This window comes from Hemitrygon akajei, chromosome 2 (assembly GCF_048418815.1).
Source record: "Hemitrygon akajei chromosome 2, sHemAka1.3, whole genome shotgun sequence".
NCBI lineage: Eukaryota > Metazoa > Chordata > Chondrichthyes > Myliobatiformes > Dasyatidae > Hemitrygon > Hemitrygon akajei.
The window spans coordinates 212,242,742-212,262,363 of record NC_133125.1 but is presented as its reverse complement, the minus strand read 5'-3'; the positions used below and the strand labels follow the sequence as shown (position 1 = coordinate 212,262,363).

Sequence of the window (19,622 nt, the reverse complement as noted above, 5' to 3'; positions counted from 1 at the left end):
GAACGTTACAGTGAAAAAGCGGCATTATCAGGTGTTTAAAGTGCAGCCATGTCAACCCGATCCAGCATCAAGTCGTTGTCAAAGTCATCGTCATCCTGCGACAGGGCAGCAGGACTGTGGATCTTGGGAGGTAAAACACTGATCAATTCAGTACTTCATAAATGCGTAACCTGCAGGAAACTGCGAGGCGGTTTGGAAGTTCAACGTATGGCGGACCTCCCACCAGAACGCCTCGAGGTCTGTCCTCCTTTTACATATGTGGGGCTCGACGTGTTTGGTCCCTGGACTATCATAACGAGGCGTACCAGAGGGGGACAGGCAGAGAGCAAGCGGTGGGCCATTATGTTTAGCTGCATGAGTTCGAGAGCGGTACACATTGAGGTTATCGAATCTTTGGATGCCTCCAGCTGCATTAACGCTCTCAGGCGCTTCTTCGCACTAAGAGGCCCTGCAAAACAGTTAAGGTCTGACCGCGGCACGAACTTTGTTGGAGCATCAAAGGAGCTGGGGATGGATAAAACGGTGCAACAATACCTCAGTCAGCAGGGATGCAACTGGGAGTTCAACACACCACACGCCTCTCACATGGGAGGCGCATGGGAGCGGATGATTGGTATCGCCAGAAGAATTCTCGATTCAATGTTTCTGCAGCAAAGCACCCGACTGACCCACGAGGTACTGTGCACACTAATGGCAGAGGTCACAGCCATTATGAATGCACGACCACTCCTACCCGTGTCTTCTGACCCGGAAAACCCCTTCATACTGTCGCCATCAATGCTCCTTACGCAGAAGGCAGGAGCTGCCCCTCCACCAGGGGACTTCTCCGAGAAGGATCTGTACACGAAGCAATGGAGACAGGTCCAGGCCCTGGCAAATCGATTCTGGTCTCGTTGGAGACAGGAATATCTACCTTTGTTGCAACACAGACAAAAGTGGTCAGAAACCCGCAGGAACCTTCAAGTTGGAGATTTAGTCCTGCTCCGGGACAAGCAAATCGCCCGCAACTGCTGGCCAATGGCCAGGATCACTGCCACATTCCCCAGTAGGGATGGACACGTCAGGAAGGTTGAATTGAAAACTACCGACCAAGGCAATGTGACAATTTACCAAAGGCCCGTTACAGAAGTCATTCTACTTCTACCTAATGACTAACTTAGAGACTGAAGTTTGTATTATGTTCATTGTGACCTTACGAAGGCCAAGCGGGGAGTGTGCTGCCTTTATGGCAGTTATTTAGTTTATAATATTTTCGCATAGTAATTTGTTAGCATTTTTTAGTTAAAGTTAGGATTGTTTAAGTCAATTGATTTGTCTGTAATACATCGCGGCTGCGATGACGTCACATCCGGGTTCGCCGCGTCTTGTGGGGAATTACCGGTTTGAGATTCACGCAAGGGTGGGGGTCACTCTCATGTGCCACCATAACGCTGACTAGGGTCTCTCTATGCACCAAAGACACAGTGAAAGCAACGCTGTAAGTCATTAGATAATCGGTATTTTGAGTTAAAATGTTAACGCCGATTCTGTTAAAAGTAACGACGGTCGGTAAGGTTTACCTTTTCGTCAGTTAAAGAGTCGGGATAGTTTGTATTGAAGTGTATCTAAAGCAGCCAATGGAGCAGCTAGATTCTGACTGTATGCTGCACTTTAATGTAATGTAGTTATTGTAGTTTTACTTTTGCAAGTATTCACAATGTAAATGTGATATTTAGAAGGGAACAAACACTGTACCAATCTTGTATTGTTTTTCAACAGTTTTCACCATGCGTTAATGTGAAGAGTGAACAGTAAATGGTTAATCTTACTGCGGTCTCGTTTGCATTGATTCTGGTTTATCTCGACGTTTACCTCGGCGTTACTTCACACCCGAGCGAGAACGTTACACCTATTATTAAACATACATTAAGAATTTGGTTTCAGTTTCACAGATTTTTTGAAATGAATAATTTTGTCCTTTCTGGTAAAAAAAAAATATTGTTAAGTTTTTTTTAAAACGTCAATTTTAGATCAGGCTTTTTTAATTTGGAAAACCAAAGGAATAATAATTTTTTGGGGATTTGTTTATAGGAGATTGTTCAATCCCTTTTACTCAGCTAGCGGATAAATTTGATTTGTCCAGTGTACACTTTTTTAGATATTTACAAATTAGGAATTTCTTACGTTCTTTGCTTCCAAATTATCCCTCCGCTTATCCATCTAATATAATAGATATCCTCTTCCAGGTTAAACCACTCCAAAAAGGATTAACAGCTGCAATTTATAAATGGTTATTGAATTTACGAATGATATCTAACGATAAAATTAAAGCTGCCAGGGAATTGGAATTTCAAGAGTCACTTCCAGATAATCAATGGAGTAAATTTTTTTTATCTGGTAAATACTTCATCTATTTGTGCCCATCATTCCTTGATACAGTTCAGGGTAGTGCATTGGGCACATATGTCAAAGGATAAAGTAGCCCATATTTTTCCCAATATTAACCCTATCTGTGATAGTTGTAATATTCAGGTGGCCACTTTAACTCATATGTTTTGGTCTTGCATAAAATTGGAGAATTTTTGGAAAGATGTTTTTAAAACCTTATCAAAAATGTTGGATCTGGATTTGCAACCAAACTTATTTACAGCTCTTTTTGGGACTATTTCATTGGAAGCAGGTATATTCCTGCTTCTGATCTGCAGATGATAGCCTTTTCAACCTTATTGGCTAGGAAAGCCATTTTACTTAAATGGAAGGATCCTAACCCTCCTACTGCCTTTTATTGGTTTTCCTCTATTATGTCCTGTTTAAGTCGAGAGAAAATAAGAAGTCGGACATTGGACACATTCTTTAAACTTGAAGAAATCCGGCAACCTTTTATTCAATACTTTCATATGATCTGATTTTTGTACTGATTCTCCTCCAGCTATTTTTTAGAACCTTGGATTTGATCAGAGAGTCTCTCCTCTCCTGGTTTTTCTCTCAGGATGGACTGCCCAGACTTTTTTTCCTGTTTAGAAGAGTGAGGGAGTTTTTTCTCTCTTCTTTTATATAAAATTTCTAATTGTCCTTCCTTTCTTTATAAATTGATAAGAGGAGAATGAATTACATTCTTTTTTTCTGTATTATACATTCTATATCAAATTTATACTTTGTAGATCAACAATATGTGTGATTCTGATCATGTTTATTTTACCTTCTGTATGTACAGTTATTGATATATATACCAGGGATATTCTCCTCCTGTTTGTATACACACTTTTTTTAAATCAATAAAAACATTGAAAAAAGAAAGAGAGCATAGTTTTAAGGTGAAAGGGAAAATATTTAGCGACAACCATTTTTCTACTAAATTTGCTAAATGGAATGAGCTGCCAGAGGAAGTAGTTGAGGCGAGCACAATTATAATAATCAGTATCCTGGCTCATTGCATCAAGATCTGGTGTGACAGTCAAATGCCCGGGAACATAAGAAGCTGCAGGGAAAAGTGGACTCAGCCCAATTCATCAGGGAAAAATCCCTCCCCACCACTGGTAGTATCTACAGGAGGGGCAACATACATCGTCAAAGATTTTCGCCATTCAGCCATGCCATCTCCTTGCAGTGACCATTAGACAGAAGCTACGGAAGCCTGAAGTCCCCGCACAACCAGTTTCAGGAATAGAAACTGTTCAGTTCATGAACTAACTCACAAAACTCTAATCACTACCTCAGTACAACAACACTATGACAACCTTGATCACTTTGCACTACAAGAGATCTTTTTTTTTTCAATCTGATTGTGTTCTTTCTTGTAGATGTTATGTATAATTTATGTTTTCCTTGTGAATGCTACCTCTGTGATACTGTATAGCCTAAGATGTTGTTGCAAGTGTGTTTCTCTTTTGGCTTGATGCTTTCATGGACTTGTGCATATGACAATAAACAACGTTGAAACTTTGAAGATACAATTTGTCAGGCACATGGGCAACGAAGGTTTAGAAGGATCAGGGCTAAACACTGGTAAATGGGACTAGTTTGGATGGGGCCTGGTGGTCATCATGGACCAGTTGGGCTGATGGACCTGTTTCTGTGCTGTGTATCTCGACAATTAAACATCAGTGACAGTGATGAAGTCTCATTATAACAGTTCATTGCAGCAATTTCTGGTTCTTCCAGTAAACATGTATTGGTGTTACAGGAGGAGGCTTATTTGGCAGTTGTGGACTTTCCACCTTATGGAATTTTACTGAACTAATTCCACTGGGGAGCATTGCAGAGTTTTTCATTGTCTCATTCACTGATCTTTATTCTACAGATGATCTCTTCCCTGATGATACTGACTGGGTCCTGCCACTGGTCTTCACCATTTGTGTTCTAATTGCTGCTAACTCCACTTGGATTTATTGGAATATGAAACAAAACAGATGCATAAAAGGTACATTTCTGGAATATCGTGAAGTACCGGGCTGGAAATCCAGTCAGTTTCCCAGTTTCTCCCCGTTTCCCTCTGAAATTTCCTTGAAAGCCAGAGCATTTTCTGGAGAAATCATGTAAAATCCACATTTCCCAGCAAGGTTTGACATTCCAGCAGTGAACATTGTCTCTGGTAAGAATATTTGTAGCCATAGAGATGGGAAGTAAGGAAGGAAACTGCCCGAGTCGGCATGATGAAGTGCCAGAAGTTTCAACTGGTCACTGATTCACATGGTTCCTGTAACTTGGTTCCCGATGTTTAGGCTCCTCTACAGTGGTGAAACTGGGTACAGTTTGTACAGAAACTTTGTTTAATAGCTCAAACCAAATAGTAATACTATGCATTTTGATTGTGTAACCTATCCCACTACAAGCTCTCCACTCAGTGTCCTAAAATCTTCTAAAGAGGCTAAACAGAGGATGAAGAACAGAACTTCATCTTTTAAGCAGTGAAGCACAAAAAGTGCTGGAGGAACTCAGCATCTGTGGAAAGAAATAAACAGTCAACGTCTCAGACCAAGACCCTTGATTGGAAAGGAAGGGTGAAGAAGCCAGCAAGAACATGGGTGGAGGGGACGGAGTACAATCCAGAGGCTGGTAGGTGAAGGCAGGTGAGGGAAGCATTGGAGGATGAGGGAGGGAATTGAAGTATGAAGGCAGGGGGTGACAGATGGAAAAGGTAAAGGCATGAAGCAGAAGGAATCTTGTAGGAGAGGAGAGTGGATCATGGGAGATCAGGAAGGAGGAGAGAGCTGATAGGCAGGGTAGGAGAAGCAATAAGAGGAGAGTCAGAACAGGGCATGGAAAAAGAGACAGGAGGAAGGGCATCAGAGGGAGGTAATAGGCAGATTATGAGAAGAGAAGGGGTAAAAGGGGAGACAGAATGGGGAATGGAAAAAGAGAGGGGGAGGGAGGAGAAATTGATATTCATGCCATCAGGTAGGAAGCTACCCAGATGGAATATCAGGTGTTGCTCCTCCAACATGAGAGTGGCCTCATTGTGTCAGGAGAGGAGGCCATGGACCAGTATGTTGGAATAGGAAAGGGGATTGGTATTAAAATGGCTGGCCACTGGGAAATCCTCCTTGATGGTGCTGACAAGACAGTCCCCCAATCTACATCGGGTCTCACAAATGTAGAAGAGGTCACACTGTGAGCACCATATACAGCTGGTAGCTCACAGCATTTCAAATTCAACACTGAGTGTAACCACTTCAAACCATGATCACTGTGTTCATGTTTTCCAACAGCAACTGTTGGTAATGGTTTTTGTGTTGTCATTTAATCCTTGACCCTAACATAGACCCACAGTGTATTTCCTCATTGGCTCTTCTGTCTGACATCTGTCACCATTTCAATATTTTTTTGTCTCTGACGGAAGACCGTCAACCATGAGTTTGATTATCCTCTCAGCAGCTGCCTGACCCTCTGAGTGTTCCCCATTCTTTCAGATCTCCAGCGTCTGTAGCAAAATCATCGTCCTGAAAATTTGTTGTTGTTCTAATATACCACTGGTCTGTTTTTTCAGAGCTGGAACTTCAGAAATTCATCGTAGAATCTGGTAAGAGTTCAATATTAAAATATTCAGAAACTATAATGAATAACAGTTTTATTTTATAAAATCAAATTTTCTTCTGTTAGCATTAATTATTTAAATCCCTCATAACATTACTTTGTTTAGTGATTCATAAATAAAGAATAATAAACTAATACCCTGTATTTTACAACCAAGGCTCCTTGAAATAATCTGATGAAATAAAAGAGACCTTAGAATATGAGCAAGCAATCTTCTCTGGGAACAGTGGCTTAAGCACAATCTGTCGGGGTTATAACCATTAGCATGATGGTTGGTGATGGAATGTATTTTTCACATTTAGGGCAAAAACTGCATCAAGACTGGATGTTTTGTGTGAACACCCTGCATAAAGGCTGATGCAGGATTTTGACCAAATATGTCAAAATTTCACCTCACTCCCACAACATTCTCCACCCCCACCACCCCCTGAGATGCTGCTCACTGATTTCTTCCACCTGTAGTTCTTTGTCATGTGAATGAAATGCTCTGGGTGGAATTTTCCAAGCCCTTGTGCTTTGGGTGCTTCCCCCCAACCTCAAGAACATGGTGGCAAATTCCTAGAACTGGGTTTGTATTTCTGCACTGAACATCAATCACCACTCTGACGCAGGCTGGAATATTACAGGGTCAGATGTTGCTGACCCCAGCCCACACTCACCCTGTGCCTGCACCCGTGTTCTGCAGCCCGACAGTCCCGAAAGGATTGGTTTATCACTGGACAACACGCCAATGACATGAAAAGCAACTCAGTCACAAATGTTGGAGTAAGCCCAACCACTGACTGCTCTGACAACACAGACACATGAAATATGTTTAATATATTGCCAGTGTTCTTGTGTGTCATCAAAGTAAATATTATTTATTATTTATGTTACTTTTATTCATATGTTTCCATCGTGGTTTGCCTTTATATTTTTTAGGAGAATGGAAACCCCTCGTGCAGTCAGGTATGTGTCCTCACTCCTCTCTCACCCCTCTCTCCCCTCCATCCCTCATGCCCCACTCTCCCCTCCTCTCCCCCACCCCCTCTCTCCCACCCCCTCTCTGCCCCTCCCCTCTCCCCACACCCACTCACTCCTCCACATTCCCCTCCCCATCCTCCTCCCTCCCTGAATGAAGATCAAGGCAGGATGATGGGACACAACTCATCCCACCAGGAGAAGGGCAAACGTCAGTCATTTCCTGATGAAGAAAGCGAGGGATCGGAGTTGGTTCAGAGTTCGGTGTACTTGGGTCAGTGAACCCTCCACCAACGTTCTGTCTGATGCTGGCAGGATCCACTCTCCATGCGGCAGCAATAGCTCGTGACAATTCTACAGCTCACACTCTTTGAGAATGTCTCCCATTGGTGGTGGGTCTGGTAAACTTTCCCTGCACTGGGAAGGAATTACTGCATCACCCGTCCACTCCCAGACAAGATGATAGTGGACTTGGTTAAGCCCAGGGATCCTGGCTCATCAGACAGCAAAGCCTCCTTTGCCAGTGATCTACAACAGGATGTCCAATGTTCACCATCCATATTTTCAGGTAGTTATGTAAATAAGTGAGTGACTATTTCCTCCCAAATCCTGTCAGCAAATTTCCATCAGCAGGTCCAAACTTTAACATGGAGTCAGTGACAATCATTCACCATCAGTGGATCTCAGGGCTGAATTCTTTTTATGATCCACATTCGCAGCTTCAGCCGTCCGGCAGCTGAGCTTTACCTGTGAGATGGACTGACGTGTAAACTTGGACAGGATGTTCTGTTTAACTGCATGGATGGAAATTGAATTGAAATGGAATTGGTTTATTACTGTAACAAGCACCAGAAGTTAATTGCACACTAAATCCAAGAGAGTTTCTTTCAGTCTTGTCTGTTCTTTCTGTTTTCAGAGTGGAAGAGGATATGTGGCCATGAAGGTAAGATCTTGTGTTACTAGACTGAGAGGTTTAGTATAAACAGCTTTTTGGAAATGAGTCAGTCTCATTGTAATGGGAGGTATTCAGGAGGTTGAAGGAGTTCAGGGTGATGTGTTCTCACAAAGGTGGAAGAGTCATGTGGCATGATTGCGTTCACAGGCTGAAGCATAGAATAGATAGATAGATAGATAGATGGATAGATACTTTATTCATCCCCATGGGGAAATTCAACATTTTTTTCCAATGTCCCATACACTTGTTGTAGCAAAACTAATTACATACAATACTTAACTCAGTAAAAATATGATATGCATCTAAATCACTCTCTCAAAAAGCATTAATAATAGCTTTTAAAAAGTTCTTAAGTAGTTTACTTAAGTACATTGAGTCCTAACCCCGGCACTTTAACATATCTTACTCCTGGCGGTTGAATTGTAAAGCCGAATGGCATTGGGGAGTATTGATCTCTTCATCTTGTCTGAGGAGCATTGCATCGATAGCAACCTGTCGCTGAAACTGCTTCTCTGTCTCTGGATGGTGCTATGTAGAGGATGTTCAGGGTTTTCCATAATTGACCGTAGCCTACTCAGCGCCCTTCGCTCTGCTACCGATGTTATACTCTCCAGTAGGGTGAACAGGACCGGAGAGAGCACGGTCCCCTGTGGCGCTCCTGTGCTGCTGACCACCGTGTCAGACCTACAGTCTCCCAACCGCACATACTGAGGTCTATCTGTCAAGTAGTCCACTATCCAATCCACCATGTGAGAGTCTACTCCCATCTCCGTTAGTTTGTGCCTTAAGATCTTGGGCTGGATGGTGTTAAAGGCACTAGAGAAGTCCAGGAATGTAATCCTCACAGCACCACTGACCCCATCTAGGTGAGAGAGGGATTTGTGCAGCAAATACGTGATAGCATCCTCCACTCCCACCTTCTCCTTATACGCAAACTGAAGAGGATCCCGGGCATGCCTGGTTTGTGGCCTCAGATTCTGTATTATCAGCCGCTCCATGGTCTTCATCACGTGCGACGTCAAGGCAACAGGTCTGAAGTCATTCAACTCCTTTGGTTGTGGTTTCTTCGGTACCGGGACAATACAGGATGTTTTCCACTGTCTGGGTACTCTTCTCTGCTCCAGGCTCATGTTGAAGATGCGCTGTAGTGGTTCTCCCAGCTCAGTCGCACAGGCCCTCAGTAATCGTGGGGAAACTCCATCCGGTCCAGCCGCCTTGCTGGTACAGATCTTCCTCAGTTTGTATGTTTTGTTTGCAAGTGGGAAGATTTGCTGGTACTGCTCTGGGTTGGTGGGGGTGGGGTGGAGTGGTGTAAACTAGTCTTGCAGGGGATGGGAACCAAAGTGCCAGAGCAGATATGGAGCAGTTGTGGGAAAAGATGCTGTTAACACTCCGTACAAAGACAGCAATTGAAAGGTTGAGTATGGTGGGAAGAATGTTCTGAGTTGCATCCATTTCAATGCAAGAAGTATTGTACGTAAGGCGGGTGAGCTTAAAGCGTGGATCAGCACGTGGAATTATGACATTGTAGCCATTGGTTGGAGGAGGGGCAGGACCGGCAGCTCAGTGTACCGGGTTCCATTGTTTTAGACATGTTTTTAAACATGGGAGCAAAATTGGCAAATATGATAGAGAACAAGAGATTAAAGGGGGAAAGCTGGTAATACTAGCCAGAGAAAAATGTTACTGCAGTGCTCAGACAGGACAGACTGGAAGGCTCGTCTACTAAGGTATATGGGTGGATCTGAGGAATCAGGAAGTTATGACCACGTTGATGGGAATGTATTGTAGATCAGCCTAAAGTCTGCAAGATTTAGAGGAGCAAATTCACAAAGAGATTGCAGACAGCTGGGTGCGATAGAGATCATCAAATGTGTCAGGAAAGTTTCCTCAACATGTAGATGTCCCAAGTAGAGAGAATTCAATACTGGATCTCCTATCAGGGAATTAGGGGACAAAAGTGTGTGACGGGATTTGGATCCACTGATTATAATTCCATTAATTAGGGACAAGAATAAGTCTAATGCTCAGACTGAGATTCCATATTGGTAAAAGGCCAATTGGATGATATCAGAAAGGATCGGGTAAGTGGGAAGCCTTCAAAATTTTGAGAGTGCAGAATTTGTACGTTCCTGAAAGAATAAAAGACATGTTTAAAATGTTTAGGAAACCTTTTTTGTGGGGTGGGAAATAAGGCTCTGGTTAACAAGAAGGAGCAGGTGCATCACAAGTGTAGGCAGCGAAGAACAAATGAGGTACTTGACTATAAGAAATGCAAGCAAACACTTGAGCGGAAATCAAGAGGGCTAAAATAGCCATGAAGTTGCTCCAGCAGACAAGGTGAAAAAGAATCGCAAGGACTTCAAGAGTTTTGTTAAGAACAAAAGAATAGCACACGACAAAACTGACCCTCTTGAAGATCAGCATGACAATCCGTGCATGGAACCTAAAGAGACGGGGGACATCTTAAATGGATTTTTTTCCATCTGTATTTATTCAGAGATGGACAGAGGCTCTAGAAGTGAGGCAAAACAGGAGGGAGATCATGGACCATTTGGAGCTGACAGAGGAGGAAGTGGTTGCTGAATTAGGGTGAATAAACACCCAGGGCTTGACAAAGTCCCCCTTCAGACCATGTGGGATGTTAGTGCAGAAATTGCAGGGATCCTAACAAAGGTATTTAAAGCATCCTCAGCCACAAGGGAGGTGCCGGAGGATTGGAGGAGAGTTAATGTTGTTCCATCATTTAAGAAAGACTCTAAGAATAAGCCAGGAAATTATAGGCAGCTGAGTCTGCCATTGGTAGTGGGTAAGTTATTCTAAGGGACAGGATATTTCAGTATTTGGGTGGACAAGAACTAATTAGGGACTGTCTGCATGACTTTACCTGTGATAGCTCATGTCTAATCAATCTTACAGAGTCTTTCGAGGAAGTTACCAGTAAGGTTGTTGAAGGCAAAACAGTGGATGTTGTCTACATGGACTTTAACAAGGCCTTTGACAAGATGTCACTTGGGAGTTTATTCAGGAAGGTTCAGCCACTTCCCATTTAGGATGAGGTAGCGAATTGGATATGATTTTTGCTTCATGGCAGAAGCCAGTGAGAGGTAGTAAATGATGGCCTCTCTGACTGGAGCCCTGTGACTAGTGGAGTACTGCCGGGATTGGTGAGAGGTCCATTATTGTTTGTCTTCTGTATCACCGATCGTGATGATAATGTGTTAAACTACAACAACAAGTTTTCAGATGACACCAAGATTGTGGGTCTGATGGACAGGGAGGAAGGCTATCAAAGCTTTCACTAGGATGGACCAACTGGAAAAATGGGCTGAAAAATGACAGATGAAATTTCATGCAGACAACTGTTAGGTGTTGCACTTTGGAAGGACAAACCAGGGTAGGAATTGTAGGGTGAGGGGTAGGGCACTGAGGAACAGAAGGAGCTAGGAATACAGATCCTTAATTCCTTGAAAGTGGTGTCACAGGTTGTAAACAGAGTTTTGGCACATAGGCATTCATAAATCATAAATTGAGTACAGGAGTTGCAATGTAATATCGAAAACATTGGTGAGGCCAAGTCTGGAGTATTATCTGCAGTTCTGGTCACCCACCTAGAGGAATGATCAATATGATTGAAAACAAGTACACAGAAAACTTACACGAGGAAATCTGCAGATGCTGGAAATTCAAGCAACACACACAAAATGCTGGTAGAACACAGCAGGCCAGGCAGCATCTATAGGAGAAGCACTGTCGATGCTTCATCAGGACTAACTGAAAGGAAAGATAGTAAGAGATTTGAAAGTAGCAGGGGAAGAGGAAAATGCGAAATGATAGGAGAAGACTGGAGGGGGTGGGATGAAGCTAAGAGCTGGAAAGGTAATTGGCAAAAGGGATACAGAGCTGGAGAAGGGAAAGGATCATGGGACGGGAGGCCTAGAGAGAAAGAAAGGGGGAGGGGAGCACCAGAGGGAGATGGAGAGAAGGCAGAGTGATGGCCAGAAAGAGAGAAAAAAAGGAGGGGGAAAAAAAACTAAATATATCGGGGATGGGGTAAGAAGGGGAGGAGGGGCATTAACAGAAGTTAGAGAAGTCAATGTTCATACCATCAGGTTAGAAACTTCATTGGAAAATCAGAGAAAACTTGCACGGCTGTTGACAGGGCTTGAGGATATATCTGAGTTATTGGGGAGGGTTAAATGGGTTAGGACTTTATTTCACTGAGTGTAGCAGAATGAGGGGCAATTTGATAGAAGTATACACAATTATGAGGGGTATAGATAGGATAAATGCACACAGACACTTTCATGAGGTTAAGTGAGACTAGAACTAGAGAGCATAGGATGAGAATGAGGATGAGAACTATCCTCCATAATTATCTTGAAACTAATGGAATTTTGATCATCAGATGTTTCCCTCCACACACTTCTGTCACCTGCCTTGTCTCTTTCCCTATCACACAATCTGTAGTTGCGACCTCTATATATTGATTAATGAACATTTCCTGAACACAGTTGACAAACTCAGTCACATCCAGCCCTTTTACAGCTGGGAAATCCCAGACAATATAAGGAAATATAAAATCACTCACAATCAATTGTACTGGGCAATGAACCAGGGCAGGTGACAGATCACTCAGTGGGTGAGCTTTTCGGAGACAGTGACCACAACCCTCGCTTTTCCCATAGCCTCGGACAGGGATTTGAGCAGCCAATGTAACTGGAGGATGGTGAGTTATGATGTTATTAGGTGGGAACTTGGGATTGTCAACTGGGAATGGTGGTACGTAGGAAAATGGACAATTTAGATATGGTGTTTGTTTATGGAGTATTTGCATAGGTTCATGGACAGGTTTGTCCCATTGAGACAGTGAAAGGGTGGGAGGGTGGGAGGATAAGACATGAAAGAATAGGACCTATCAAGTGTGACAGTGGGAAAGTCTGTATGGAACTGGAAGCAATAGCAGAAGTACTTAATGAATAATTTACTTTAGTATTCACTATGGAAAAGGATCTTAGTGATTGTAGTGATGACTTGCAGCAGACTGAAATGCTCGAGCATGTAGATATTAAGAAAGAGGATGTGCTGGAGCTTTTGGAAAGCATCGAGTTGGATAAGTTGCCAGGACCGGAGGAAATGTACCCCAGGCTACTGTGGGAGGTAAGGGAGGAGATTGCTGATTATTGATCTTTGCATCATCAATGGGGATGGGAGAGGTTCCAGATGTTGTTCCTTTATTCAAGAAAGGGAGTACAGATAGCCCGGGAAATTATAGACCAGTGAGTCTTACCTCAGTGGTTGGTAAATTGATGGTAAAGATCCTGAGAGGCACCATTTATGAACATTTGGAGAGGTATAATATGATTAGGAATAGTCAGCATGGCTTTGTTAAGGGCAGGTCGTGCCTTACGAGCCTGATTTAAATTTTTGAGGATGTGACTAAACACATCAATGAAGGAAGAGCAGTAGATGTAGTGTATATGGCAAGGTGTTAGATAAGGTACCCCATGCAAGGCTTATTCAGAAATTATGGAGGCATGGCATCCAAAGGGAACATTGCTTTGTGGATCCAGAACTGGCTTGCCCACAGAAGACAAAGAGTGGTTTTAGACAGGTCATACTCTGCATGGAGGTCAGACACCAGTGGAGTGCCTCAGTGGATCTGTTCTGGGACCCTTACTCTTAGTGATTGTTATAAATGACCTGGATGAAGAAGTGGAGGGGTGACTGAAAGGTTGGAGGTGTTGTGGATAGTGTGGAGGGCTGTCAGAGGCTACAGCAGAACATTGATAGGATGCAAAACTGGGCTGAGAAGTGGCAGATGGAGTTCAACCTGGATAAGTGTGAAGTGGTTCATTTTGGTAGGTCAAATATGATGGCAGAATATAGTATTAATGGTAAGACTCTTGGCAGTGTGGACAATCAGAGGGATCTTAGATTCTGGGTCCATAGGATACTCATAGCAACTACGCAGGTTGACTCTGTGGTTAAGAAGGCGTATGGTCATTGGCCTTCATCAATCGTGGAATTGAATTTAGGAGCCAAAAGGTAATATTGCAGCTATATAGGACCCTGGTCAGACCCCACTTGGAGTACTGTGCTCAGTTCTGGTCGCCTCACTGCAGGAAGGATGTGGAAGCCATAGAAAGGGTGCAGAGGAGATTTACAAGGATGTTGCCTGGATTGGGGAACATGCCTTATGAGAATAGTTTGAGTGAACTCGGCCTTTTCTCCTTGGAGTGAAGGAGGATGAGCAGTGATCTGATAGAGGTGTATAAGATGATGAGAGGCATTGATTGTGTGGATAGTTAGAGGCTTTTTCCCAGGGCTGAAATGGTTGCCACAAGAGGACACAGGTTTAAGGTGCTGGGGAGTACGTACAGAGGAGATGTCAGGGTTAAGTTTTTTACTCAGAGAGTGGTGAGTGCGTGGAATGGGCTGCCGGCAATGGTGGTGGACATGGAAACAATGGGGTCTTTTAAGAGACTTTTAGATAGGTACATGGAGCTTAGTAAAATAAATGGCCACAGGTAAGCCTATTAATTTCTAAGGTAGAAACATGTTCGGCACAGCTTGGTGGGCCGAAGGGCCTGTATTGTGCTGTAGGATTTCTATGTTTCGATGTAAACCATGGTTGACAGGACATGTGGAACATCAGGTCAAGAGGAAGAAGGAAGTTTACTTCCAGTTTTGGGAAGTGAAGATCAGATGGGGCTCTAGAGAGTTACAAGGTAGCCAGGAAGGAGCTGAAAACTGGACTGGGGAGAGTTAGAAGACACAAGAAGGCCTTGGTGAGTCGGATTAAAGAAAACCCCAAGGCATTGTACACATACGTGAAGAATAGGAGGATGACTAGAGTGAGGGTAGGACAGATGAAGGATAGAAGTGGAAACATGCCTGGAGTCAGAGGAAGTTGGAAAGGTCTTTAATGAAAACTTTGCTTCAGTATTAACTACTGAGAGAGATAATGATTTTTCAGAGAACAGCACAAAACAGGCTGATAAGCTAGAATGTCAACATTCAGAAAGAGGATGTGCTGGTTGTTTAGTAAAGTATTAGGATGGATAAGACCACAGTCAATACCACAGGTTACTCTGCGAAGTGAGGGAAGAGATTTCTGTGACATTGGCAATTAGCTTTGTCTCCTCATTTGTCACAGTAGTGGTGCCATATGCCTGGAGGGTGGCATATTAAACTAATTTGACAGGGGGGTGGGAACCAAAGTGATCGTGCTGAGGATGAGGTAGTTGGTTTACAAACAGAGGCAGTGTGTAGTGAGACTCCAGACAAGGAGAGGTTGATGATCAGGGAAAATTGCAGTTAACAGGGTGAGTTGTAATGCAAAGGTAGACAAAATCAAAAAGGTTGAATACAGGACTTAAGGTGTTATATTTGAATGTGTGCAGTATACGGAATAAGGTAAGTTAACTTGTACAGTTACAGATTGGCACGTATCATGTTGTAGGCATCACTGAATCATGGCTGAAAGAAGATTATAGCTGGGACCTTAATGACCATGGATGCACATTGTATCAAAATGACAGGCAAAATGAGGGGGTGTCATGGCTCTGTTGGTAAAAAAATGAAATCAAATCATTAGAAGAAGAGGGGACATCAGATCAGAAGGTGATGAATAATTGTGGACAGAGCTTTGGAATGGCAAGGGTAAAAAGACCCTGATAGGAGTTGTATACAAATCTCCAATCAGTAGATACAACAGGAGATAGAAGGTGTATGCCAAAAGGGCAATGATACAAGGGGGGTTTAATATGCAGGTAGATTGGGAAAATCAGGTTGGTGTGGGATTACAGGAGAGGGAATTTCTACAATTTCTACAATGCCTCAGAGAAGGCTTTTAAGAGCAGCTTGTGGTTGAGCCCACCAGGGGATCAGCTCTTCTTGACTGGTGAAATTAACTGGAATTGATCAGAAAGCTTAAGATAAAAGAACCCTTCAGGGAAAGAGATCATAATATAATTGGATTCACACTGAAATTTAAGGAGAAGCAAAAGTTAGATGTCTCAGTATTACTGTGGAGTTATGGAAATTACAGAGGCATGACAGAGGAGTTGGCCAGAGTTCACGGGAAAAGAATACTGGTGGGGATGTTGGCAAGAGCGAATGGCTAGAATATGATACAAAAGGTGTTTATCTGTGGAATTTTCTGCACCAGGGGGCTGTAGAGTTTCAGTCATTCAGTTCATTTAAAGTCACAGAATCAATGTCATTCAGCATAGAAATGGGCCCTTCAGTCCATCACCTCTCTTCTGACCTATTTATTCATCTACACTCACCCCACTGGCTGGCATTAGTTCAGTCTCCTTCTGTGCCTTGTCTATTGAAGTGTTTGAGTGTCTCTGAAACACAGTGATTGTATCTGATTCCATCACCTCCTCTGGCAGCAAGTTCCAAAATCAACCACTCACTTCTCAAATAAACTCACCTTTAAACTCCTTCCTCTCACCTCAGACATGTGACCTCTTGTATTTGATCACCCTCCTGTGGGAGGAAGATTTCAATCATCTGCTCAATCTAACCCCTCAAGACCTTATATATTTCTGTCAGATCACCCCTCGGCCCATTTACCTGCATTTGGTCTGTACCCTTCTAAAGCTTCCCCACCATCATTTCTCTGTCCCAGGCCTCAACTCCTCTTCTGTGCCAGTTCCACAGGGCCCTCAATTCCCCCATGTTACAGAAGATGATCCAACTAATTTTCTACCACATTACAGAAGCAACTGTGCTGCAGGTCCTAAAATGAAGAAAGGTCGATAAATCCCCAGGTCCTGATCAAGTGTATCCCAGGACATTGTGGAAAGTTCAGGAAGAAATTGTGGGGCCCTTTTGGAGATATGTGTGTCATCGATAGCTACGGGTGAGGGACCAGAAGACTGGAGGGAGACTAATGTTGAACATTTATAGAAGATCGTCTGTAGGGAAAAGCCTGGGAAGTACAGACAGGTGAACCTAATGTCAGTGGTGGGTACATTAATGGAGGGGATTCTGAGAGACAGGATCTACATTCATTTGGAAAGGTGAGGACTGATCAGGGACATCCAGCTTGGCTTTCTGCATGGATGGAGATGATGGAAGTGCAGTAGACATTCTCTACATGGACTTTAACAAGGGATTTGACAAGGTACTTCATGGTCGACTACTCCAGAGAGTTAGATCACATGGGCTACACTACGATCTGGCCCATTGGATACAGAATTGTCTGGGTGGAGTCCTGTGCCCAGTGGTTGTTCTGCAGGGATCGGTGCTGGGTCCACTGTTTTTCATCATTCATATGAATGATTTGGAGAGAATGTAGGTGATGTGTTTAGTAGGTTTGTGGAGGACTCTAAAAGGTGTAGTGGACAGTGAAGTGAGTTATTTAATTATTAATTTTCAGATACAGTGTGAAACGGGCCCTTTCAGCTCAGCCAGTCACACCGCCCAGCAACCGAGCTATTTAACACTAGTCTAATCACAGAACAATTTACAATGACCAGTTAACCGACTAACCAGCACCTGGACAAAACCCCTGCAGTCTTGGGGTGAACAGAGACCCTCCTTACAGACAACGCCACAACTGAACCCCAAACCCTGGAAGGCCCCAAGGTGAAATAGCATTGCTGTATCTGCTACGTTACCATGACAACACTGAATGTCACCATCATGCCCGTGGTTTATCCAATATTACAATGTGATCTTCATCAGCTGGGCAGTGAATGGCAGATGGATTTTAATTCAGAGAGATGTGGGTTTTGGGAAGGCAAACCAGGACAGGATTTACACAGGAATCAGTGAGTCCCTGGAGAGTGTTGTGGAACAGAGAGACCAGGAGGTGATTGTCTTCATTGGTCAGAATACTGAGTGCTGGAACTGGGATGTCACACTACGTGTGTACAAGACATTGGTAAGGCCACATTTGGAGCAATGTGTACAGTTCTGGTTACCTTTCGAAAGGAAGGCTGTCACTGAACTGAGAGGGAATAAAACAGATTTACAAGGACGTTACCAGGACTGGAGGGTTTGGTTTACAAGGAGAGGCTGGGACTTTCCCTGGAGCTGAGGAGGCTGCCAGAGGAAGTTTAAAGGAATAATGGGTACATACAGGCAAGTGGGACAAACTCATTGAAGCAAGTTGGTCAGGATGAATGAGTTCAGCCGAACAGCCTCCCTGACCTCTTTAAATGCCTCCAATTTTCACTCTTCCCATCCTCATCTGGATCCTGTTGTTGTTCCACCCCACCCTCACACCCGTTTCCACTGGCTATCTCCTCTTTCTCACCATTCTTGATGCTGGCTTTCGGCCTCAAACATCGACTGTCTATCTCCCTCCACACATGCTGCTTGACCCGCTGAGGTCCTCCAGAATTCTGTGATCTGGAAAACCTCACACTCCATCCCGGTGGAAAAACTTCCTAAGATATTGGTTGTCTATCCGCTGTAGTTTGTAAAACCCCGGGAAAGATTTCTGTCGGTCACCCGACTGTGCCTGATGCCCAGCGGACTCTCCCCCGGTCCCGGGGCCGCGCTGCCCGAGTCTTCCCCCCCCCCCCCCCCCCGATCCCTAGGGTCACACTGCCTGACTCTTCCCTCCCCCCCCCCCCCGGATCCGCAGGAAATCTCTAATTCTCTGTTTCTCCCCCCAGTCTCTGTCACCCTGGATGTGGAAACGGCGCACCCGCTGCTCGAGGTGTCTGAGGATCGGAAGAGTGTGAGACAAACCGAGACCCGGAGGGATCTCCCTGACACCGGAAAGAGGTTCACAAACTGGCCTTGTGTGCTGGGATCGGAGGGATTCACATCGGGGGGACATTACTGGGAGGTGGAGGTGACGGGGAATCGGTGGTGGAGACTGGGAGTCGCCGCAGAGTCTGTGAAGAGGAAGAGACGGGTCACACGGAGTCCGGAGACCGGATTCTGGATCATCGCGCGGCGTGATGACGGGATGTGGGTTCTCACCTCCCCTGAGTCCCGTCTCCCTGCCGGTCCCATCCCCGGGAGGGTGGGAGTTTATCTGAGTTACGAGTCCGGGACAGTTTCATTTTACAACGCGGAGACCAAGTCCCATCTCCACACCTTCACTGGGAATAAATTCACGGGGAAACTTTATTCTTCATTCGGGATTGGATATAAAAACCAGTGGGTGAAAATCTGCTCCGGTCCCGCTCCGGGTCTGTAAATGGGTCGGGTCCGGGACCGGAACAGGCGTCAGGAGTCAGTCAGTGTAAATGTAAATGTGTGGAGAGTGAAGTAAACAGGTTGTGAGAATTATCGATCCATTAATTTTAACTCGTTCACCGCATCCGTCAACGGAGCAGAAACACTGCGGATTCAGCAGCAGTCGCGGGTGGCGGGTCCCGAGCTCCCCGGCTCCCCCGGGTGCTAAAGTCTACCGGGACTGACAGGGTAACTGGGACAAGTGGTGGTGGTGCTGACTGGGAGAGGGAGGTCAGGGTGAATCTTAGGGGACGGGACAGGCGCCGGTGGTAACACACAAAGTGCCAAAGAATTAGTACAGAAAGGGGGAGTAAAAGTTGGCGCTGATCCAGATGAGGGAGGTGTGGAGTGTGGAAATGTGTCAGAACCTGGGAGATGAGAGGTGGGAGAGACAAAGATGATGGAATCTGATCGGAGAGGGAAAGTGGAGACTGGAATAAAGGGAGCGAGGTGGCGAGGACAGTATGGGGGACGGGCAGATGGA

At 44.3% G+C, this 19,622-nt stretch overlaps 2 protein-coding genes across 3 annotated transcripts in view; both read left to right on the top strand.

Annotated features, from left to right (window-relative positions):
• Positions 1-19,115, top strand: part of LOC140720542 (butyrophilin subfamily 3 member A3-like) — a 388,295-nt gene extending 369,180 nt beyond the window's left edge. For both annotated transcript variants that reach the window (XM_073035384.1, XM_073035390.1), the window contains exon 10: positions 18,568-19,115. In XM_073035384.1, coding sequence (XP_072891485.1) covers positions 18,568-19,100 — 533 coding nt within the window. In that variant the 3' untranslated portion in view covers positions 19,101-19,115. The remainder of the gene's footprint in view (positions 1-18,567) is intronic.
• Positions 143-1,807, top strand: LOC140738254 (uncharacterized). The gene is made up of 2 exons (XM_073065413.1): positions 143-1,477; positions 1,759-1,807. Exon 1 carries the CDS (start codon positions 208-210, stop codon positions 1,153-1,155), a length of 948 nt encoding a protein of 315 aa, XP_072921514.1. The 5' UTR covers positions 143-207; the 3' UTR covers positions 1,156-1,477; positions 1,759-1,807.
• Positions 19,116-19,622: the final 507 nt, after the last annotated feature.

What these genes read in the sequence shown, in the direction of transcription:
- LOC140738254 (XM_073065413.1), top strand. Translation starts at nt 208, where the DNA reads ATGGCGGACCTCCCACCAGAACGCCTCGAGGTCTGTCCTCCTTTTACA.